This window comes from Silene latifolia, chromosome 11, assembly GCF_048544455.1.
Source record: "Silene latifolia isolate original U9 population chromosome 11, ASM4854445v1, whole genome shotgun sequence".
Classification (NCBI taxonomy): Eukaryota; Viridiplantae; Streptophyta; class Magnoliopsida; order Caryophyllales; family Caryophyllaceae; genus Silene; species Silene latifolia.
In genome coordinates this window covers 98,816,978-98,842,001 of record NC_133536.1, presented here as the reverse complement: position 1 = coordinate 98,842,001, position 25,024 = coordinate 98,816,978, and the positions used below count along the sequence as shown (strand labels likewise).

Here is a 25,024-nt window from a genome sequence, read left to right as displayed (position 1 = left end):
CCTTCTTGAAACAAAAATAAATGGTGCAAATGTAGGAAATATCTCCCATAATATGTTTGAAAATTGGAGTGTCACTACTAATTGTAGTCTTCATAAGGGAGGAAGAGTTTGGCTTATTTGGCAACCTAGTCTTTTTTATGTTATGATTCTTCAGTATGATCCACAATTTATTCATACTAAAGTTCATATCAAAACGACTAATAAGTTCTTTTTCCTTACCATGGTGTATACGTTTAATGATGGGACTGATAGGGTGGATCTCTGCCATAAATTAGTTTCTTTTGCTTCTAATTGTAATGGCCCTTGGGCTATGGCTGGGGACTTCAACACTGTTATCTCCCCTGATGAGAGACTAGGAGAAAATACAAAACAGGAGGACATGGAGGACTTTATTGACTGCCTGGATAAATGTGGCATGACTGACATTGCTGCTACTGGGGCATTTTTCACCTGGACAAATAAATAAGATGCTGGACACAGGAAATGTAGTAGGTTAGATAGATTTCTCATTAATAATGATTGGTTGATTGCATTCCCTGAAATGGCTGCTCACTTCTATCCAGAGGGCTTACTAGATCACAATCCATGTGTTGTTAGCAATATCAGGTTGGGTGGAAGGAAAAATAAGAGCTTCAAATACTTCAATATGTGGAGCCTTGCTCCAGATTTTATTAAGAAGATCCAAGCAGCCTGGTTGGAAGATTTGGAGGGTACTAAAATGTTTGTTTTGGTAAAGAAATTGAAAAAGTTGAAACCTGTTCTAAAGGAGTTGAATAGAAGTTGTTATTCTGATATTGAGAATCAGGCAAGTGCTGCTGTTTACCATTTGAATGATATTCAGGAAAAGCTGATGGATAATGCTGCTAACCAGGAGCTTATCTCTCAGGAGATTGAAGCTTTAGGAAGTGTCAGGTTGCTTACTAAGGCCAGAGATAGTTTTCTGCAAAGAAAAGGCTAAGAGTAAATGGTTGGAAGAAGGAGACAAGAATAACACTCGCATTTTTTCATGGTGCTATTAAGAAAAGATGCATCAAGAATAAAGTCATTCAAATTGAAGATGTCAATGGTCGACCTGACACATCGATGCGACAAAGTATTCGGAAGCATTCCTGGAATACTATAAATCCCTACTTGGCAGTAGTAATCCAACTGAGATGGTTCATGCTGCTGTGCTAAGCAAGGGTAGAGTATGTAGTTCAGACCATGCATCTATTTTATGCATGCCTGTTACCCATGAAGAGATTAAGAAAGTTGTATTCTCTATTCCCAAGGACAAAGCACCAGGTCCTGATGGGTATACCAGTGGCTTCTTCAGAGATGCTTGGGATGTTGTGGGAGCTGATTTATGCAATGCAATTACTGATTTTTTTACCACAGGTAGACTTCTCACTCAAGTGAATGCTATTAATGTTACTCTTATTCCAAAGTGTGAGAGGCCAACTTCTGTGAAGCATTCCAGGCCCATAGCATGTTGCAACACTGTGTACAAAGTCATCTCAAAGCTTCTTTGCAATAGACTAAGCCAAGTATTGCCTGATATAATTCATGATAACCAAGGAGCCTTCATCAAAGGCAGGTCCATCCTTGAGAATGTCCTTATCTGCCAAGACATTGTGCATTTGTATGCTAGGAAAGGTGTCTCTCCACGTTGCCTCTTCAAAATTGACTTACAGAAAGCCTATGACACAGTTGAATGGGATTTTGTTGAGCAAATGATGACTGGTTTGAAGTTCCCTGATCATTTCATCCACCTTGTCATGACCTGTGTCAGGTCTCCTGCATTTACCCTATCTCTGAATGGTAATCACTTTGGCTACTTCAAAGGGCAGAGGGGACTTAGGCAAGGGGATCCAATTTCTCCCTTGCTTTTCACCATTTGTATGGAGTACTTGACCAGACTGATCAAATATGCTACTGATAGATGGCCTTTTCAGTACCATCCTCTCTACAAAAGCCTCAAACTCACTCATCTTATGTTTGCAGATGATTTGTTGCTATTCTGCAAAGGCAATGCCCCCTCTATTATTTTGCTAATGAAAGCTTTCTCATCTCTCTCAAGAGCATCTGGACTCACTATGAATTGCTCCAAATCAGAAATATTCTTCAATGGTATGAATGAGGATCTTAAGGAAGGTATTAAATCAGTGACTGGTTTTCAGGAAGGCAGTATGCCATTCAGATACTTGGGTGTGCCAATCCAAACTGGTAGACTATCCAAGAAAGAGTGTTCTGCTCTAACTGAGAAGATGGTATCAAAAATAAGGGGACTGAGTGCAAAGAAGTTATCTTACTCTGGTAGAGTTGTTCTCATTAATTCAGTCCTTATTACACTCTACAATTACTAGGCTCAACTCTTTATTATTCCTAAAAGTGTCATCAAACGAATAAAGGCTATTTGCAGGAACTACCTATGGGACAGCAGTCCAGACTATCATAGAGTGCCTCTAGTTGCGTGGGACAAGGTTACCATGACAAAACAGGAAGGTGGGCTTGGTATTAAGAAAGCTGAAGTTTGGAACATTGCAACTGTTGGCAAATTAGTTGATTGGATCTATACAAAGTCAGATAGGCTCTGGATCAGATGGGTGCATGATGTGTACCTGAAAGACAAAGACTGGCATGACTATGCCCCTCCAAATGATGCAACATGGGTTTGGAAACATATCTGCAAGGTCAAAGAAAAATTGAAAGATGGGTTTGTGGATGGTGCTTGGATCTCTCATCCTCAGGGATATTCCATTAGAAGAGGCTATGATTGGCTTAAGCCTGTCCAGAATCCCCAACCATGGCAGTCAATTGTTTGGAACAACTGGAATATCCCCAAACATTCTTTAATCTCCTGGTTAATGCTGCAGGGGGGGATGAACACCAAAGAAAAACTGCATAAAATTGGATACTGTACTGATGATCGTTGTCTTTTATGTGACAGTATGCCTGAAACTATTGATCACTTGTTCTCTAGCTGTATGTACAAAATAAAGTCAAGCACCTTCTTGAGAATTGGATTGGAAGTAATATGCCTCTTGTCGGTCACTTGGCTGCAAGTGTTACGATTCTGTTCATGGAAAACAATGGCTGTCATCCTGAATGCTTATCACTATGCTATTTGGACTCAAAGGAATAACGCTCGTGTGAACTGCTGTCTCCTCAGACCTGAGAGAGTAGTGAAACAGATTAAAGAAGCTGCAAAGGGGAGGATCAAGCTTAAGCTTGGGCAGGAACTAGTTATGGCTAGAGTTGATTGTCTGAAGTTTTTAGGACTTTAGTCGGTTAATTTTTGAGATGTAATCTGGTCAGTGTTAGCAGTTGATACCATTGTCACATAAGCTGTAATTGATATATTTTTTTGATATATAATATACACACTCACATTTCACCAAAAAAAAACGGTACTTTGAGGTTGGTTTAGGGTTTATTGGTAAATAGGCCTCGTGCCCTATTTACCCGGGAGTGGTTTTGTTGACTTGAGAGTTGGCTGCCTCTATTACTACAAGGTTAACCGTATCAAAGTTGTTGTGAGTATTGTTGAAAAGTCTTCCGTGCAAATAGGAACTTCCTTTATGAGCTTTGGATATTGCCTGACGCCTTCAGGTTGTGGCCTAGTGAAATGACCCTTTAGGCCTGGCTTAAATAATGCATGTCTTGTCTTTCCCTCCTGACTGGTAACTGCTTAGCTGTTTGGATGCCTTATGCTGAGTGTCTTCCGTTCAGGCTTCGCTTTGGACATTGCCTGGTTATTGTCTGATCAGGCAGGGTAATTCTGGGCCCAACAATTGCCCCTTATCTTCTTATTCCCAGTGGATCTGGCCAGGGATAAGGAGATAAAAATTCGGGCTAGGTAAAAAATGCATAAGAATATTTTACCGGAAAAGAGTTTGAGTTCCTTTCAACTTCTATAACGGCTAGTCTTCATAAATGAGGTAGGTTCATCAAACCCTAGGAGAGTCATGATTGGATTTGTCCACTTGTGCTATCCGTTTTATTTTTGCGGCTGTAAAACCCTTGCACCGTTTGTTTTGCTTTCATTCCCATTCTTCAATTCTCTCAAACTTTCTTCTATAATTCCGTTGTGAAATAAATCTTTGCCTGAAAAATTCAACTTTATATTTCAATCATAAAAAATGGCCGGAGGAAGGAGAAAGACTGCTGCGTCCAAGGCTGTTGCTGGGGCTGAACATGCTCTTGTAGTGCTTGACATTCCAGAAATTATTCTTGAAGATGAAGTTGTGGAGATTTCTACTTCTCCAGAAATTCTGTCCATGACGTACAAGGATGTCACTTTTGCCCCTTTGAAGTCTGTCTGCTTCTTTCCCGGAGGCTAATCAATTGAAGCCTTATTTTGAGCACTATTTGAAAGGTAGGGGTCTTCTCCCTTAAGAAGCTGAAGTCTGGGTCCCTGAGAATGGTCCAGTCAGGGCTAATTGGTGTAGTCCTGGCTGGTTTTATATCTTTGAGGGGGGGCGTTTATAGCAGGCTGTCAGCTTCCACTTTCCCCGTTCATGGTTGAAGTTGTGAGGGCTGTCAAAGTTGCCCCTTTCCAGCTTATACCTTTGGTTTGGAAGATTGTTCACTCTGTTGAACACCTATGTGCCAAGCATAACTTGGTGATTACCCTTGAGGATTTCAAGAATGTCTATCATCATAAAAGTAATACCACTGGTTGTTTCAACCTTCGAGTCAGGGCAAAGATGACTCATCTGATTATAAATTTCGATTCAGGCGACCACAAGGGTTGGGCTACAACCTATATGTTCATCAGGGCAGATTCTGTTGCCCCTGACTTGGATTATCTCAACTATCCCGCTGTTGAAGGAGGTAAATTCTTTTCCCTTCATTCCACTCTGGTTTGAACAGTTTGTAGATTAAATTTTAAAGATAGACTTACTTGAATTGTATTTGTAGTACTTGATGAGGCTAATAATCCTGACGCTAAGGGGTCAGCTGACCGGATTGCTGCTGTCATGGCTCTGTCTGATGAGGAGATGGGGTGGCCTTCCTGCCTTAGGCGGGCGCCTATGCCTCGTATTAAGAAGGCTAAATTGAGAACCTATAAGGCTGTTATGGGTGCTAAAGCTTCAGGGGCTTCTTCGTCACGCAGTAAGTTTTTTCTCTTTTCTTTGTGAGTTTCATTGTCTGGACACATGTTAGTGTTACAGATATAGGGTTTCATCATGTAGCAACCAGGGCTTCTGCCAGGATTGCTAGTTTTGGCCTATCTTTAGTGAAAGCAGGCATTTCTTAGATCACGGGGAAAAAATCACGGAGCAGTGAGGCTACACGGAGTGATAGCACATTGCAAGTTCAGGCACCTGCCCAGCAGGCTCAACTAGTGTCTCCTCTAAAGGTTGTGGTTGATGAGCCTAGTCGTGCTGATAAGAGGAAAAGGTCGGATGAGGCTTCAGAGGGAGTTAGTGAGCTTAGCGGGGTTAGGGCCAGCTTGATGAAGTTTAATTTGCTAAGGAACAGATCCAGGTTCACTCTTTCTTGGTTGATGATCCCTTCCACAAATATCAGGCTGAGGAGTCGTTTGCTCGGGCATTGGCTGCTATGTATCATTCCAGGGACTGTGCTGCTAACCTGGTTACTATGCTGCAAGAGGTATGATTCTTTTCTCCTTAGTTTTATTTTGGTTTTATGTTTTTTGTTTTGTCTTGCCTGATTTGTATCTTTTTTTAGAATGTAAATGATATGTTGAGGGGTGCCTGTCAGCTGGAGTCTTCAAATGCTATCAAAGTTACTTTGGAATGGGAGGTGGAATGCCTAAAGAAGGATGCTGAATCCCTGAAGACGGATTAAGAGGTACTGAAAACAGAGAATGAATCTTTAAAGAAGGAAAATGAGGCAGGGAAAGCACGGCTGTTTGTGGAGACATCAAAGTTGGGTTTTTCTCAGAATGTTGTGAAGTCTATCCAGGCCAAGCTTACCACCGTACAGGAAGAATTGAAGGCTGAGAAGCAGGCTATGCAGGATCAGCAGAGGGTAAATGAGGAGCTAGCTGCTGAGAGGGACTTGGTGCAGGGTAGATACAAGGATGATGCAAGTTATTTCTTTGGTAAGGGTCGTGTAGATGCCATGAAGGAGCCTGTTGAAGTCAGGCCATACTAGAATCCTGATAAAGAGATGGCTGACCTTAATGCCACCTATCCTGACCTCTTCAAGTTGCAGGCTAATGATGAGGTTGATTCTCCCACGTCCAAGGAAAAAAGTGTTGAGCCTGATGATAAAGAGAATGATGAAAAGGAGGAGGGGCTAGCTGATGAGGTCATCAGTTCTGCTACTGCTTCCAAAGCAGGTTAACTGCTTAGTTTTTAGAGTAGCTGTTTTTTGGCCCATCCAGGAGGGGATGTTCTCTGGAGAAACTATTTTTTGGATTTGCTGGTATTCTGTCCTACCCAGGAGGGATGTTCCCTGGGCAAACTTTAGATCTGCTATTTTTGCCTTGTCGAAATTTGAAGGTTTTTTCTTGTTGCTTTGTGTGTCTCGGTTTGATTGATTGGTACCTGTAATAATGCAATTTGAAGCATTTTGTTAGGGTAATGCCTGTCAGGAGGGCTTATGGCCCTCAATCCTTTTTTTAGGAAATCATGGCTTTTTGCCTGTCAGGAAGGCTTTTCTGGGTAAGAGGGCTGGTTGCCAGTTAGGAGGGCTTATGGCCCTCAGCCTGTCAGGAGGGCTTTATGACAAGTGGTTTGGTCTTTTCCACCATCATACTTGCCTTTTTGTACTGAGCCCAGTTTTTGTGTGTTTTATTTGGATGTGCCAAATGCAAGGTTTTGTGAAGCATTTCTGAGATGCTGTTCAGGTTGGATGGAGTGGCCCTCAATCTTGAATATTTGCTTAAGCCTGTGACTATAATGATCTAGATAAATTATAAAAAAGCGTAAAACAAGTTTTCAGGATTTAACATAATATGATAGAATTTGTACTTAAATTAGAATATACCAAACAGGTTTTCAAGCAAAATGGCAGTTAGCAGGAAAGCATGTATTGATAGCATAAAAAGGTCATATGATATTATTCAGGCATTTTCAGATAAGACTTAGCCAGATAAGAGATAAGGTTAAATGATCTTACCTGATTTGGATCATAGGATGCTAAGTTTATACATGGAATAGTTTTAGGTGGGAGATGTTCCAAGATCTGGGGATCATTTCTCCGTCCAGGGTTTGTAGCCTTGAGGCTCCCTGTCCTACTACGGAGTCAATCAGGTAAGGTCCTTCCTATACAGGAGCTAGTTTGCCAGCATTCTTGTCCTTGGTATTTGGGAAGACTTTTCGTAGGACCAGGTCTCCTTCCCTAAATACCCTGATGTTTATGTTTTTGTTGTAGCTTCTAGCTACCATTTGCTGGTAGGAGGCTATTCTGATCTTGGCTGCATCTCTTAATTCTTCTCTCAGGGTTAGTGATACCCGTCGTAAGGTGTCAAAAATAATATTTATAATTCCAACTACAACTATAGCTAGCGGCAGTCGGGTCGAACCACAGAGAGGCAGACGTAATTTCTAGTTGTTTAAATTCAGTCTAAGGTAACAATAAGGTGGGGGTTTGATTGGATTTGGTCTATAGCTAAAGGCAAATAAAGACAATAAACTAAATAAACGGATAAAACAGATAATAAAAGGGGTACTAGGATGGTCGGTTCACTATAGTTTCGGCGGCAGCAAACTAAGTCGGTCTAAATCAAACACATGAGGCGGGAAAACAAGAGGTCCTCGCGATCCACTCTTAACAGATAGCATCTTTCGATCTCACTATAAGTCCCTAATATCACTAATACTGACTCTCGTCCTGAAAAGTGACTGATAATCTAAACTGTACCTATCTTTCGATCTCAGCATAGTTTAGTCATTTTAATTGGTGATATAACAACTGTCCCTATCTCTCAATCTAATGGGTCAGTCATATCCTAAACATTCAACTAGTCGCGTGCACTCGATTCGTCGAATAAAGAGTTAAAACAATTAAAACGAAGGTAAAACCTCACGAGGTCAGTCGATAGACCGGGTAGGGTGGTCGATCGACCAACACGCGATTAGGGCTCCCTAATTCTAATGGCGCCTACACTATAATTCCCCTACATCCTAGCACAATTAATTTAGCTACTCATACTAGGAACGATAACAACAATAAAATTAGGGCATAAAATTACTGAATTCATGATTAAAAAGATTAAATAAGCAATTGACATAAAATGATAAATTGGCTTTTGGGATACTAACTAGCAATTCTATATCTATGAACGATAATAAAGTAATAAATTGGAATAAGAACAGAAATAGTACCGAACGAAATTGCAGAAGAAAGATCGGAAAACCAAGTTGTATTGAATATGGAACAATATCAAGAACCCTAATTATTTCCTAAACTATTAGTGAAAGACTTAATGATAAAAACTTAGATCATGTATCTCAGGAATGAGTTACGTTATATAGGCAAACGTACGCAACTTTATTCTAAAACCTAAACACAATGGGCTTCCTCAATCTCGATCTTTTATTTTGTGTCAGACCCGTTGTTCAGTCGATCGACCATAAGCATCAGTCGATCGACCAACTTGCGCTGTACAGGAGCTGCTGTATGTCGTGCTCTGGTCGATCGACCATGTAGGTCGATCGATCGACCAAGGGTGTCTTTACAAAGAGTGCATTCTGACGAATTCTGCAGCGCGCACCGATCTTAAAACAGCTGCCATTTCTTCGTTACTTGGTCAAATCAGGCGTTCTACATTGCGTTGGAAAGCTAAGAGGATAAGCTTTCACCTCCAAATAGAATCACTCGATTATCAGCTCTAGAACTCGAGATATTGCCATCTGAAGCAGGCTGCAATAATGTGAAGCGCTTCTTTGCTTGTTAAACTCGTACGCACCAATGCTTTTGCTATCTTTAGGCCTTGAAACGCACACCAAGCTCATTCCTCGAGTCACTACTCCATGTCAAATGCAATGATAAGTACTTAGGGACGGATTTGGCTCGATTTCTACTCATTTCCGCATAAATCTGCAATATTACATAAAAATACGAAAGTAGACAAAATGGGGCAAATAGTAGCATAAACTACATAAATGAGCTCTGAAATGCGTGTAAAATAGGGCGTAAAACAACATATTTAGGACACGCATCAAACTTCCCCAAACCAAACCCTTGCTTGTCCCCAAGCAAGAACTAGACTCGATCTAAAGGAACGAGTTCAAACTCAGAGCGAAATGCAACATGTAAAGCCTAAACCAATTTAATGCAATAACCAACAATCAATTAGTAATGTGAATCATGCAAATGAGTTATAGAGTCGTTAGAAATATTGCTGAACCGTTAACTATAGAGACTTATCAAATTGGACTCTCACGGGTCGCTCAAATCACTCAAATAAGCACATGTGAATATATGTAAGATAGAAAGAATTAATTTTGTAGTGACTCTCACCTAACTACGACCCATAAGAACATGCCTGCAATCTAATATAAAAATAACCTCTACAACCGTACATATGCATTCCAACCAATCAGATGACCATGACACATGCCGAGGTATATATGGATATGTGAGGTAATGGATAAGAAGAGGCAAAGATAATTATGGGAGTGTGGAGGTACAGGTGATCAAGCTAGTACCTAACAAAGCCATATGACAACATCCACTTCTTGCTCAAAATCAACAATAAAAACCGGTGCAAATGATTAACACTAATCTCGCAATCTCCATAATAATAAATCAATCAACTCCCCATAAGGTATAAATGCAACATGGGAGCAAAAATCGCCATAAAAATAAGAACTTTGAATTATGCGAATTGATTTCATTCTTTTCTTCTCGGGCATTGGTCGATCGACCAAGATGGGCAGTCGATCGACTGCCTCAAACAATACAGAACACTCTTTTTTTTTTTCTTTTTCGAATCATTTTTTCATCTTTTTTTTTCTTTTCCATTTCTTTCTTTCCTTCTTTTCTTTCATTTCCCAACAACATCTCAATAAGAGAATATATCACCAAAAACTAAGTAACAATCCCAAGGGCACGGACTACTAGCTTGACAAAGGACAGGCTATATGTAGGATGTAGTAATGGGACAAAAAAAGCTATTTTTGGCATTGTGGAGCTTATGGGCATAAAGAATAAAGGAAAACCTCTACCACATGTGTCAAAAAACCACAAACCGAATGCATACTGGTATTAAGCAGATTAAGTTCATATTTATGCATATTGATATAACATGTCTCATAAGGAGTACTACTCACATTCCTAAATAAACTGGTCATAGATGTCACCAGTTATAGGCTCTAAATCTCAGAAATATGATGTAGGTTGCCAATTTTCAAAGTCAAGTTTCAAGTTCAGTAAATAATTTAACGAAAACTCGTAGATATGCAATAAGATTCTACCAATAACATGTTAATTAGCCAGGCTTAGGCAAAAACAAATGCAAATGCAATGTCATCATTGAAATACTATCGTTCCGACTCGACCTATATGCTAAAATAAACGTGCATTTTTTGAAATTTTTGAAATTTTTCTCAATTTTTTTTTTTTTGGATTTTTGTATATATATAGGAAATAAACAAGCAATGCAAAACTGAAATGTAAACGTGAATGCAAGCAAATGATATGCGACGCAAAACCCTTCCCCAAACCAAATCGCACAATGTCCCCATTGTGCAAAATCATGTAATGAAAGAAGAGAGAAACGGGAATTTGCGTAAAATAAAATAAATAAATATGGCATGAAGTGGAAATCGGGAACTCACAAGACTTTAAGCGCAGCAAAGGAAACCTCCCCAAACCAGCGTGAGCTAGGAGGTTTCAGTAGCCAGCAGTGCTACCAATAAGTACCTGAAAAGACAAACAAAGCCCACGCATAAAATCGAGAAGGACAATAATGTAACGGTAAAATTGTGCACAATTTGGGAAAAATAGAAGAAATAAATGAAATGACGGAAGATAATTGGAGTAGAAAACTCCCTTAAGTCCGCAAATCGACCAAACATAGCATGAGAGAGGTCGTAAACAGGTACAGCAGCGTCCTTGGTCGATCGACTAAGAACGGCAGTCGATCGACCAATGTGTCAGGAACAGTAGCTCCTGGAAAGTGCAACTCAGTCGATCGACCAATGTAGCCAGTCGATCGACTGAAAATACTGCTGTACTCCTTATTTCTTCGTATTTGCTCAATTACTTGAGCTAATGAGGTCTAAAAACCTGCAAGTGCACAATAATACGCGCCCAAAATTGCGCAAAACCCAAATGTAGAGTTTAAAGCGTATAAAATCCTAAGCAAACAAAATAAAATGCGAAGTCTCGCGCACACAAAAACAATAAAAAGGAAGTCTAACAAAAAGCAACAAAAACAAAGTTTTATGAGGAAGCAATTGATCAACTAATAGTTGATCAAGAACGGCCACGAAATGGCCCACTACTAGGCTTCTGACTGAACGCAGTGGCTTCAGAAACTGTCAAATCTACCCCCGGCCTCCACAACATGGCAACGGAAGAACAACAAGGTCTCGCAGCATCCGGATCCCAATCTTTCACCTTAGCGCACAGCTTCTTCTTAGACGGCATATCCTCATCAAGACCTCCTCCTGGATCATATATCCGGGCAGTGCCAGACTTCAAGCTAGGAACACCCAACTCACCTCCGGGGTCTTTGAACTTGCCAAGACCTGTAGAAAGAGAAACAAAGCGATGTTCCTCCAATTTGTTCCCAAACTGGGACGGAGGCGTCAATCCTACAGCAGCAAATGGTTCAACAGAAGGAATAGGAAGGTATACATAATCGACTAAAGGAGTGGAATTACCTCTAATCGGATAGGAGTGGTCTTCATTTACCTTCTCATCGTCATCTGGAATACGCGTTTGTGACGATTGAACATTTTCCAAGGCTGCAGGGGTCAATCGAACAGCGTCACTACTCGATCGAGTAGTTTCCTCCTCCAGCATAACTGGTCGATCGACCACTGGTTCCAGTCGATCGACCGCTCTTCCTTCTGCAATGTCATTCATTCGACCACACAAATCTGCTTGATCGAATTCTTTATGTGGCACAGCATTGAAGTCTTCAATTGACGCTTCACCTTCCTCCAAATCATCATCCTCCGAGTCATACACATCATCGTTTTTCTTGGCAGCTACTTGAGCCAAGAGAAGCTCATGTCTTTTGAAAGAAGCTTCTCTTTGTTCAGCCATTTCTTGCATTTGGAGTTTAAGCATCTCCACCATAGACTTCCATTCCGCACTCTCTTCAGAAGGAAGAGGGTCTTGCTGAGGCGGTGCAAAGGAATATGAAGGCTCTTGGAAGCCTTGCTGGTAGTACGGATGTGGTGGCACATAATGACCTTGTTTATAATGCCAGTAAGCATAGACTTGGTCCATATCTGCTCGGCATATAGCAGAATCATGCCCCTCAGCGCCACATCTCCCACAAATCTCCACCTGCTGCTCCCAAGAATGGAACATGAGTGGACTCTCCTGAAGTACTGCAGATAGACAACACTAAAGAAGGAGATGAGAACTGCCTCAAGGTACTCAGTCTTCCCTTGAGGCGAAAAACAGACTAAAATAAAGACAACCAAAAATTAGAACAATTGCCTCCCCGGCAACGGCGCCAAAATTTGATACCTGTCGTAAGGTGTCAAAAATAATATTTATAATTCCAACTACAACTATAGCTAGCGGCGGTCGGGTCGAACCACAGAGAGGCAGACGTAATTTCTAGTTGTTTAAATTCAATCTAAGGTAACAATAAGGTCGGGGTTTGATTGGATTTGGTCTATAGCTAAAGGCAAATAAAGACAATAAACTAAATAAACGGATAAAACAGATAATAAAAGGGGTACTAGGATGGTCGGTTCACTATAGTTTCGGCGGCAGCAAACTAAGTCGGTCTAAATCAAACACATGAGGCGGGAAAACAAGAGGTCCTCTCGGTCCACTCTTAACAGATAGCATCTTTCGATCTCGCTATAAGTCCCTAATATCACTAATACTGACTCTCGTCCTGAAAAGTGACTGATAATCTAAACTGTACCTATCTTTCGATCTCAGCATAGTTTAGTCATTTTAATTGGTGATCTAACAACTGTCCCTATCTCTCGATCTAATGGGTCAGTCATATCCTAAACATTCAACTAGTCGCGTGCACTCGATTCGTCGAATAAAGAGTTAAAACAATTAAAACGAAGGTAAAACCTCACGAGGTCAGTCGATCGACCGGGTAGGGTGGTCGATCGACCAACACGCGATTAGAGCTCCCTAATTCTAATGCCGCCTACACTATAATTCCCCTACATCCTAGCACAATTAATTTAGCTACTCATACTAGGAACGATAACAACAATAAAATTAGGGCATAAAATTACTGAATTCATGATTAAAAAGATTAAATAAGCAATTGACATAAAATGATAAATTGGCTTTTGGGATACTAACTAGCAATTCTATATCTATGAACGATAATAAAGCAATAAACTGGAATAAGAACAGAAATAGTACTGAACGAAATTGCAGAAGAAAGATCCGAAAACCAAGTTGTATTGAATATGGAACAATATCAAGAACCCTAATTATTTCCTAAACTATTAGTGAAAGACTTAATGATAAAAACTTAGATCATGTATCTCAGGAATGAGTTACGTTATATAGGCAAACGTACGCAACTTTATTCTAAAACCTAAACACAATGGGCTTCCTCAATCTCGATCTTTTATTTTGTGTCAGACCCGTTGTTCAATCGATCGACCATAAGCATCAGTCGATCGACCAACTTGCGCTGTACAGGAGCTGCTGTATGTCGTGCTCTGGTCGATCGACCATGTAGGTCAGTCGATCGACCAAGGGTGCTGTACAGTAGTGCATTCTGACGAATTCTGCAGCGCGCACCGATCTTAAAACAGCTACCATTTCTTCGTTACTTGGTCAAATCAGGCGTTCTACACGGCGTTGGAAAGCTAAGAGGATAAGCTTTCACCTCCAATTGGAATCACTCGATTAGCAGCTCTAGAACTCGAGATATTGCCATCTGAAGCAGGCTGCAATAATGTGAAGCGCTTCTTTGCTTGTTAAACTCGTACGCACCAATGCTTTTGCTATCTTTAGGCCTTGAAACGCGCACCAAGCTCATTCCTCGAGTCACTACTCCATGTCAAATACAATGCTAAGTACTTAGGGACGGATTTGGCTCGATTTCTACTCATTTCCGCATAAATCTGCAATATTACATAAAAATACGAAAGTAGACAAAATGGGGCAAATAGTAGCATAAACTACATAAATGAGCTCTGAAATGCATGTAAAATAGGGCGTAAAACAACATATTTAGGACACGCATCAGTTAGGCTATCCTGTAGTAATGTCTTGTTATCGTCTATGGAGTTCAGGCTGCTCCTGGTAGTTGGCACATGGATTTCCGATGGGATTACTGCTTCATAACCATAGACCATGGAGTAAGGGGTCTGGCTTGTGGATGTTTTGGGTGTAGTTCTGTCATCCCAGAGGACCAAGGGAAGTTCTTCAGCCCATTTGCCTTTTCTTCTTTGCTGTTTTTTCTTTAACCAGTTGATTACACTTTGTTGCTAGATTCAGCCTGGCCGTTGACTTTTGGATATCCTGGTGTAGAGGTTACTAGACTGATGTTCTATTCTGCACAGAAAGCCTTTGTCCTTTTTCCCACGAACTGAGTTCCATTATCACAAACTATTTCTGAAGGGATTCCATATCTGCATATGATATTACGTTTGATGAATGATATGACATCCTTTTCTTTTATTTGCATGTATGAGTCAGCCTCTATCCACTTTAAGAAGTAGTCAAACATGGCTAACATGAAGACTTTTTGTCCTAGAGCTTGTGGTAGTTTGCCTACAATATCCATTCCCCATTTGATGAATGGCCAGGGAGCTGAGATGGAGTGTAGTAGCTCTGATGATGAATGGGGAGTGAAGTTCACAGGCTTTGCATTTGGAGCTGTATGCTAAATAGTCAGCCCTTAGGGTGAGCCAGAAGTAGCATGTCCTTAGAACTTTGCTTGTCAGGCTTCTGCCGCCCTTATGATTTCCACAGTATCCATCATGTATTTCCTGAATAACTTGTTCTGCCTCATTAGGTTCCAGGCATCGCAGATAAGGTCCAGCCTCAGACTTTTTGAACAAAATGTTATTTATAATAGTATAGGTAGAGGCTTTAATTCTAAGGGCCCTTGCTTCATGCTTGTCTTTGTGCAGTATGCCCTGCAAGAGCCAATCATAGTATGGTTTGGTCCAGGAGTTTGTGTCCTCATTAATATGACATATTTGGTCAGGCTTTAGAATGGTTGGTTCTAGGAGATGAACAATAAGTATTTTATCAAATACAACCGGGCTGAAATTTGATCCCAGACTGGCCAGGGCATTAGCCTGAGTGTTCAGGTCTCTTGGTATTTGATCAATGTCAAATGAACGAAATTCTTTGCAAAGGTTTTTAACATAATCTAAATAAAGAATCATTTTGGAATCCTTTGCAGCATAGGTTCCTTTGACTTGATTAGAAATTAAAAGAGAGCCAGTTTTACCTTGAGATTTTTCACACCAAGATCTATACATACCTTGAGTCCAGCTATCAGGGCTTAATATTCAACTTCATTGTTTGTTGCTTTGAATTCAAAACTAATAGCCTGAGCTATTAGATCTCCCTCTGGTGATTTTAGTACTAATCCTAGGCCAGTTCCTCTTATATTTGTTACTCCATCTACGTGTAAGGTCTATTCCTGGCCTAGTGTTTGGGTGTCTAGATGCTTGACTTCTTTTATGGGGTCTGGTTCTAGGCTGGGACTAAATTCAGCCACAAAGTCTGCTAAGGCCTGAGATTTAATAGCTATTATAGGTTCAAAGGTTATGTCATAAGTACTTAGTTGTACTGACCATTTTGCCATTCTGCCTGAAAGTTCAGGTTTTCTCAGGACAGATTTGATAGGCAGGTTGGTCCTGACAATTATTGGATGACTCTCAAAGTAAGGTCTAAGTTTTGTACAGGATATGATTAAAGCAAGTACGTATTTTTCAAGTAGTCCATACCTTGTTTCCAAATAATAAAGCAAAGAATAATAGAAGGACTTGATGATTGATGGAAGGTTGTCAATCCTCCAAATAAACCCAAATAATCTTCTAATTACCCAAAATATAGGAAGAACAATATAGAAACTAAGGAAAGATTAAGATGTGATTAATATTGAGAAATTGTATTACAACTAAATTAAGACTAATTTGAGAGAATTACAAAGTGATTAAGGATGGATTAAGAGAGTATAAGAGTTGGATGTCAATCTAGGTAGTACAAAGGGGTATTTATATTATAGATTAGGTACAAAGATTAGGGTTACTAAGGGCTTAAATGACTATTAAGACCCTAAGAAAAGTTGAGGAAATGCTCCTCTCGAAGGAAATGAGCGGATCCCCATTGCTAGTCTTGCCACGATCCGCCCGTCCTGTGCTGTGGCACAGGCTCTCTGACTTGTGATCCGCTCGGATAATCGGGAAGACGCTCGGATGTAGCTGCTGCAATCCGTTCATCTTGGGCACAAGACGCCCGCATCTTGCTGTTGTGAGATGCCCGGATTGTGCCTGATCCGCTCGAATTCCTGGGCAGACTGCTTTTATTCTTTTCCTCCTTAACAATCCGCAAGGATCATTTTGGGGATGCAAGGATCCTTTCATCATTGCCCATTTCACTTTATTATCTACTTAGGCCTCTAGTGTTGGTCTTCTCTTTGATGCTTGGTCATTAGGTGCGATCCATTTAGCTCCATTTCGCCTCATTAATGCAAGGTTAGCACTCCTTTCCTACCAAGGGGACAAAATCTCAAAGAATATGCAAAATAGGAAACTAAAGATAGTAAATGACCCAATTATGTGCTATAAAGCATAGGAACGAGGTTAAATGTGCTCAAATATGAGTCACATCATGTGTCCGCCTTGAAATTTTGTCTTATTCCAGCCTGATGTAGCAAAGAGCTAATGCCTGGACGTCTTCAAAGGTCAAGCAAGGTTTCATAATCATTTCGTTATAGAAATCACTGTCCAATGGTAGCCCCTGCCTGAAAGCTTCCACGGCTGTTACAACATCATATCTAGGAATTGATACTTTCTCTTTGTTGAATCTGGTCATAAATGCTCTGATTGACTCGCCAGGCTTTTGCTTGATCCTATACAGGTCACTGGACCTCTTCTCAAGTTCCCTGCTATTGGCGAATTGATGGTTGAGAGAGTTTATCATATCTGCAAAGGACTTGATGTTTCCATTTGGCAGATTTATGTACCACTGTAGGGCAGGCCCATTCAGAGTTGTTCAAATCCCTTGCACATACATACTTGTCGCAGCTCACTAGGTATGGAGGATGCCAACATCCTTTGTTTGTAGTAGGCTACATGGTTCTGAGGGTCTGTGGTTCCATCATAAATCCTCATGGATGGTACCACAAATTTCTTTGGTAAATCTATCTTTGTTATCTCATCCACGAAGGGATAGTCAGCATAACTTTCTGGATTAGCTTCCTCAATGGCTGCAAGTACGCCGGGGATCTTCTCAAATTTCTCATGTAGTTTCTGGATTTCCTGGAGTATTGCCACCATTATAGATGTGTTAGTTTGATCATGAACAGCCTCTTCGTTTGGAGTATCTTTTGAGTCTGTGTCATCTTCTCCTGCTTTGGATTTTGATGGAGTTGGAGTACCAAAGTTGAAGAAATCAATGTTCTTGATGATTGAAGAGAATGGCGTTCCAAGCTGAATCTTCAATTTTGAGCCTGAAGCTTTGTCTCCCAGCCTTTGCTTCAGACTAGATTCTGATTCTTTTAGTTTCATGACTTCAGCCTCAGCCTGGGCCATTTTCTGCTTCAGTTGTTCTATTTCCAACAGTTGTTGCTTGGCGGCAGCCAGTTGTTGTTCTATGTTATCTCCAGTCATTTTTTGAAAGAGTTTTTGTGTTGTTTAGATTTTGATTTTGATTACTTTTGAGCTAGATGCCCCATGGTGGGCACCAATTATTTTAGCAGGAATTCTCACTAGGATAATGTCCGGTTAAGTATATAATTGCAGGGTAATATAACTCAAAACAAGTAACCAGACTAGTATGACAAACTGAATAAAGAGCAAATAAGAAAACAAGACACAAGGATTTATACGTGGAAAAACCCTGGGAAAAACGGAAAAAACCACGGGCACCAAGCCAGGAGGGATTATCACTATGATTTTAGGTATCCTGACAGGGAATATGTATGTCATGTGAAGGATAAAGTGTGGCTGCTTAATAATAATTCTAAGTAGTGTTTTGATTACAAGTATGAGAGTAAAAGCACGAGTGAATGAGTAAGTAAGTAAGTCATTCAATCCCTTTATCTTTTCTTCTTCTTTGTTATTTATAATGGCCTCGCAACGTGTAACACCCCCATTTATCTAGGAGCCTTTAGCTAGACATTCGCAAATAAATAGGACTGTTACCATCTCGGTTTCCCGTAGTAATGAATAACAAAGTCCAACTCACCAAACTACTGTAAATTAAAACTTTAATGAATACATATGTATTACAAATTAATCAACTAAAACTTAATATAAAATAATAACAACTCGCAACAGAAATAAATAAAGTGATATCATAATCTATGTGGTCTAGACTTCTAGGTAGATTGGCCAGTCCTCACGCATCTCATAGCTCCCAAGTCAACTAATCTTTGGTACCTATCAAATCTGCTCCCCATTATGGTTCACCGCAGGTGTTCATGAATACACAGTCAACCGCGAGGTTGAGTAGGAATTAATACTAACAACAAGAACATACGATAAGCAATCTAATTTCCTTTTACATTGCACAACCCCCTGACAACGTGCTTCTTTCATTTACATAGCACACCTCCCTTAACAACGTGCTTATTTTACTTTGGTACCCCTCCCTTAACAACGTACCGCCAACATGTAATAGTAGCCCACCCTCACAACGTACATATTACCATCACCCTAGTGTACAAACTCCCTCAACAACGTACAACTGACTGTCGCACAACTTTTCACAATAATCACGTTCTCAATCAACGATAACAATTCAAATCACCTCAGCAATATTATTAGCACAACTCAATATAATTTCCCCTTCCAACAGTTACGATATGATTAACCAACACAATTCACATACGATCAATTCACTTTAAACCATCCAACAAACATTATCGAGTAAAAGTTGAGTAGGATTTATCCCTACCTGGCAAGCAAATTCCAATTACGCAGCTCAAGCAATCCAATAAATAAAGCAATCTGATCTGATTATAATTCTTCACAACCGTCACCTAATCAAAATATTATAATTCAATTCAATTATTTATTTATTTATTTATTCCTTTCATTTAATTATTCAAACTAATTATTTATTATAATTATTAAAGGTTACGATATTAAAAACCCGCTTATGAAACAAACCCGAGTCACCCGAATTACCCACTTAAAACCCGTCACCAAACACACCAAAATACCCTTCCCATACACGGTTTTAAACCGTGTCTACACACCCCCATTAACCCACCCAAAACCGCCACCACAGGCCACCACAACAACCACCTAGTTTTGCCACCTCCTAGCCCACACCAGGACGAGCACCCACAACCAAAACCACCAGCGAACCCGCCACCAGTAGCCTCCAAACACCCTGCCTTAACAGCCCTCTTCAAACCGACCCAACCAACACAACTCCCTCACTCACCATCTTACACCACCACCACGACAACCAGTGGCCACCACTGTGGTCTCCCTTGACCCACGGTGGTCTCACTACTGAGAACAAACACTCACGGCAACCCACAACCACCCAGAAACGACATTAGCAACCCCTCAAACCCTTCCCCGTGTTCTCGCGACTTTCGGCCACCATCAGCACCAACCACCACCAACCACCCTTCCAACACCACCAACCTGGTCGATCACCTTCCACAATTACAACCAACCCTTGCCCAGGTCACGACGGGTCCAAATAAGGGTTAACTTACTCCCTACAAACCCAACGACCAACCCGCAACACCTCCTTGACCTGCCACCTTTAGCCACCCCAAAAACCACCCTAGCAAGGTCTAAGACGGTCAAATAAGGTCAGGTCAGAATCTCGGCAGTCCAAGGTTCCCCTAGGTCCTAATCTCGAGTCCTATGGTGGTCTATAGATGTCATACGGCCGTCTTAAAGATGCTTGCACCATTAAGTATAAAACCGATTTAAGATGAGTAATTACCTCGAGTCGATTAATTGGTTTTTGTTAATTCCTTATTCTTCCATCTCCTAAAGAGAATGTGAGGTCAATTAGGAAACTATTATAGTTACCTTATTCTAATTAGTATAGGAATTACCATTATTATAATTACCATTATATTATTATTATTATTATTATTATTATTATTATTATTATTATTATTATTATTATTATTATTATTATTATTATTATTATTATTATTATTATTATTATTATTATTATTATTACATATATTAGTCTTACCATAAGTAGGATTCCCTCATACTATCTTTACTAATTTATTATTGCCATAACTTATTATTATTATTTTTACCATTATATATTATTATTTTCATATTATATTATTATTAATTCCCGATACAAATCCCGATCACACCATACTAGATGAACCATAAAATTTGGTCCAAATAACAATGGCACACGGCCCAATGCTAATTATTAGCTAAGCCCAATTCCCGACTTGGATTATTAATTTATTATTTAATTAACGTCTTATTGTAATTATTATTAGAAATGCCTTTAATTAATTATTAAATTACATAAATTATTCTCATAAATTATTATCAAAATGCGGTATATTACAGTCTTCCCCCCTTAAAATGAACTTAGTCCCGAAGTTCGCCGACAACTACTACCACAACACTCATAGACATCCTCATAACTAAGCACCATCCAACACAATTATGCATTTTACGATTATCGATCCTTCCAATCTTATCACAAGGTACCACAACAATAACTTAAAACATTCGTAGTGTTACATTCCTTCCCCTTAAAAATAAACTTTGTCCTCGATGTTCGGAATATCAAACAATAGGAACAACCAAATCCTTGTTGAAACGCCACAAAATAAGGAATACACATTGAACATAAGACAAATATTTATTTCAAACACAACTCCAAGTAATGATTAAATGAATAACAAAATCTTTGATTTTCTTTCGAATAGCAAGGCCAATCACATAAGATATTCAAACAAATCCTTATTTAAACTTCGTCTACCTCACATAACTATTGGCGAATACATTGCCAAAATAAATAATAATATAGAACAAACATAACTGTTTAATTAATCTTTTCTTAATTCATATGACCCTCCTAAGTCTATTCCCAAGACGAGCCCATTTATGCTTTCTAGGCTTAGGATTAAGTGCAACATATATATAGGCTTAAGGCAACACATTCCGCATATCACTAGACATAGTAATCTACTTTATACAATTCACAATATCAAAATATTAAGAAACAAAAACTGTCATTAGTTCAAAACTAAGGAAAACATGCTACCACTACTAAAAATAATAAATAACTAATACCACAATTACTTCTTGAGAGTTTAAACTTTTTAGAAAATACAAAGGGTTAATAAATCATGAGCGAAAGAATCAAGTCAAAAACTTATAAGGCCAATTTATAATGCATTTTACAAATTATTTGGTAGAAACAAAAATTTTACAGCAACTTGTCAGAAACTTAGGTCAACTTGTAAAAATTACTATAAATTTGACTGTTACCATCTCGGTTTCCCGAGATAGTGAATAACAAAGTCCAACTCACCAAAGTACTTTAAATTAAAACTTTAATGAATACATATGTATTACAAATTAATCAACTAAAACTTAATATAAAATAATTACAACTTGCAGCGGAAATAAATAAAGTGATCTCATAATATATGTGGTCTAGACTTCTAGGTAGATTGGCCAGTCCTCACGCATCCCATAGCTCCCAAGTCAGCTAATCTGTAGTACCTGTCAAATCTGCTCCCTATTATGGTTCACCGCAGGTGTTCACGAATACACAGTAAACCACGAGGTTGAGTAGGAATAAATACTAACAACAAGAACATACGATAAGCAATCCAGTTTCCTTTTACATTGCACAACCCCCTAACAACGTGCTTCTTTCTTTTACTTAGCACACCTCCCTTAACAACGTGCTCATTTTACTTTGGTACCCCTCCCTTAAAAACGTACCACCAACATGTAATAGTACCCCTCCCTCACAACGTACATATTACCATCACCCTAGTGTACAAACTCCCTCAACAACGTACAACTAACTGTCGCACAACTTTTCACAATAATCACGTTCTCAATCAACGACAACAATTCAAATCACCTCATCAATATTATTAGCACAACTCAATATAATTTCCCCTTCCAACAGTTACGATATGATTAACCAACACAATTCACATACGATCAATTCAGTTTAATATAAACCATCCAACAAACATTATCGAGTAAAGGTTGAGTACGATTTATCCCTACCTGGCAAGCAAATTCCAATTACGCAGCTCAACCAATCCAATAAATAAAGCAATCTGATCCGATTATAATTCTTCACAACCGTCATCTAATCAAAATATTATAATTCAATTCAATTATTTATTTATTTATTTATTTATTTATTTATTCCTTTTATTTAATTATTCAAACTAATTATTTATTATAATTATTAAAGGTTATGATATTAAAAACCCGCTTATGAAACAAACCCGAGTCACCCAAATTACCCACTTAAAACCCGTCACCAAACACACCAAAATACCCTTCCCATACACGGTTTTAAACCGCGTCTACACACCCCCATTAACCCGCCCAAAACCGCCACCACATGCCACCACGACCACCACCTAGTTCTGCCACCACCTAGCCCACACCACGATGAGCACCCATGACCAAAGCCACCAGCCAACCCTGTTGGAGCTTGTGTCCTCCACAAATTAGTGTGATAACATTTGTAAATCTCTTACAGGTTCACAAGGGTATACTTCGTATATTTAATCAGTTGATTAACGTTTACCTAATAACGGTTGGCTTGCTAGAAAGTTTGACGTTATTATCATACAGATGGCGGTGATCAACTGGTCCCTAAAGGTCACACCTATAGGATGTGTTTGAGAAATGTGGTTATAGAAATATAATCACATTGATGCCCAATATGACTAAATAGTTAGTCAATGTGTTGATGAGATAATTATTTAATGAAAATTAAATAATATTAGTTGAGACGAATTAACTGTCAATTCGTAAATAAATATAATATTAGTTATATTTAATTAAGTGTATATAATGTTAGCTTGGACGAATTAATCTGTTAATTCGTAATTAAATATAATCAGTTATATTTAATATCAACAAGTTGAATGTGTCATAGTGGTAATAGTGAGGGTACACAAGCCAAGAGGTCATGGGTTCGATCGTCACTAGATGACAATTCAACACATATTATATATTTTTGGAAAGACCAAAATAAGGAAAATACACTCCTTATTTTCGGTCAGTTTGGCCAAAAATTAGGATGGTTTTTTTCTTTCCTAATTGACTCCAAATTTCGGTCTGTATAAAAAGAAAGGGAGAGAATTATTTCTACCCTAATGCTTTTTCTTGACCTGGCCTTCTCTCTCTCATCAGAAAAACACAAAACAACTAAATTTTACAGAAAATTTTAGATCGATTTCTAGCATAATCAAGGGGCATATCTCATATCGTCTTGGGTGCAACTAATAGGCGAATATCAATTTTGATATTGTTCTTAGGCCATATTTGCTAGGACCGAAGGTTAATTCTAAATCCTTATACTTTGTTTATGTATTTTGTTTATGACCTTTAATCATCATTGTTAAATTCGTTATAATCCTTCTAGTTTAAGGGAAGTATGCAGATTATTTCCCACAAGTGGTATCCGAGCACTAGGCCACGATTTTAATCTTGATGATTTTCATAAACTTGTATGTGAACAATGATGATTTTCGAAAAAAAAAAATTTAGGGTTTCGAATTTTTTTTGGTTCAGAAAAAAAAAAAATTTGTGCCGTTTTTTTTCTTTTAGTTTGATGATATTTTTCCATTTTATCTTTCATATTATAGTTTATAATCGGTTAAAATTATCATATGAAGAATTGGTAATTTTTGATTTAATGCAGATTAATTTAAAATTAAATGGAATCGTCATGTTTATGATAAAAAGATTGTTTTTGCTATATAGTTTTTGGCATATAAATTAATCATGTTTATTAGTGCATATGCTAATCATGTTCTAATAGCAAATGTAAACAACTTTGTCATCAAATCTTGTTTTAGGGCATATTGCCGCAAAAGAAAGAAAAAAAAAGGAGGACGTTTTTTAGGGTTTGCCGTAGAGAAAAAAAAATTGTTTTTTTTGTTTTTTTGGTAAACCGAGAAAGAAAAAAAAAAGGAAAGTTTTGTTTTCTTGTTTTTTTTTTGCCATATTGCCGGAAAAAATTATGGTAAGTTTTTTTTGTTTTTCCTAAATTTCCAAATAAAATAAAATAAAAAAAAATAATTTTGTTTTTCCAGCCGTGAAGGAGCTGATATTATAAAGAAAAAAAAAATTTTGTTGTTTATTTTTCAGCCGAGACCAATTTATAATTGGTTTTTGTTTTTTTTTTTTAATTTTGGCCAATTAGTTATTGTGAATCGGTTCACAATTTAAAGATACCGAGATATTTTAAAGCAGTTTAAAATTTTGACGGATAGAATTCATATTACAAGTTTAATATGGATTAAGGATGAAATTAATGTGATTAATTGCGGAATTGTCACTTAATTTAATTTAAATAGGTGGTTTGGATAAATTAATCAACATAATTAAGGAATTGTGTCATGTATGTTTAATTTATTTTTAGTTGATGCTTTTGATTTTGTTGAATGAATCGAATGAATGAATTTTATTTACGTATTTATTTTTGCAATCGGTTGTAATTTGTAATACTTAGTGTGGCCTTAGTCAAATTATGTTTTCGTAATGAAGGA

The 25,024-nt window shown here is 38.6% G+C and overlaps 1 protein-coding gene across 1 annotated transcript; it reads left to right on the top strand.

The window, feature by feature from the left end:
* The first annotated feature begins 2,468 nt into the window (after window positions 1-2,468).
* Window positions 2,469-3,266, top strand: LOC141613709 (uncharacterized). Its single transcript, XM_074432454.1, has one exon. The coding sequence runs from the start codon at window positions 2,469-2,471 to the stop codon at window positions 3,264-3,266; it is 798 nt and encodes a 265-aa protein (XP_074288555.1).
* Window positions 3,267-25,024: the final 21,758 nt, after the last annotated feature.

What these genes read in the sequence shown, in the direction of transcription:
- LOC141613709 (XM_074432454.1), top strand. Translation starts at nt 2,469, where the DNA reads ATGACAAAACAGGAAGGTGGGCTTGGTATTAAGAAAGCTGAAGTTTGG.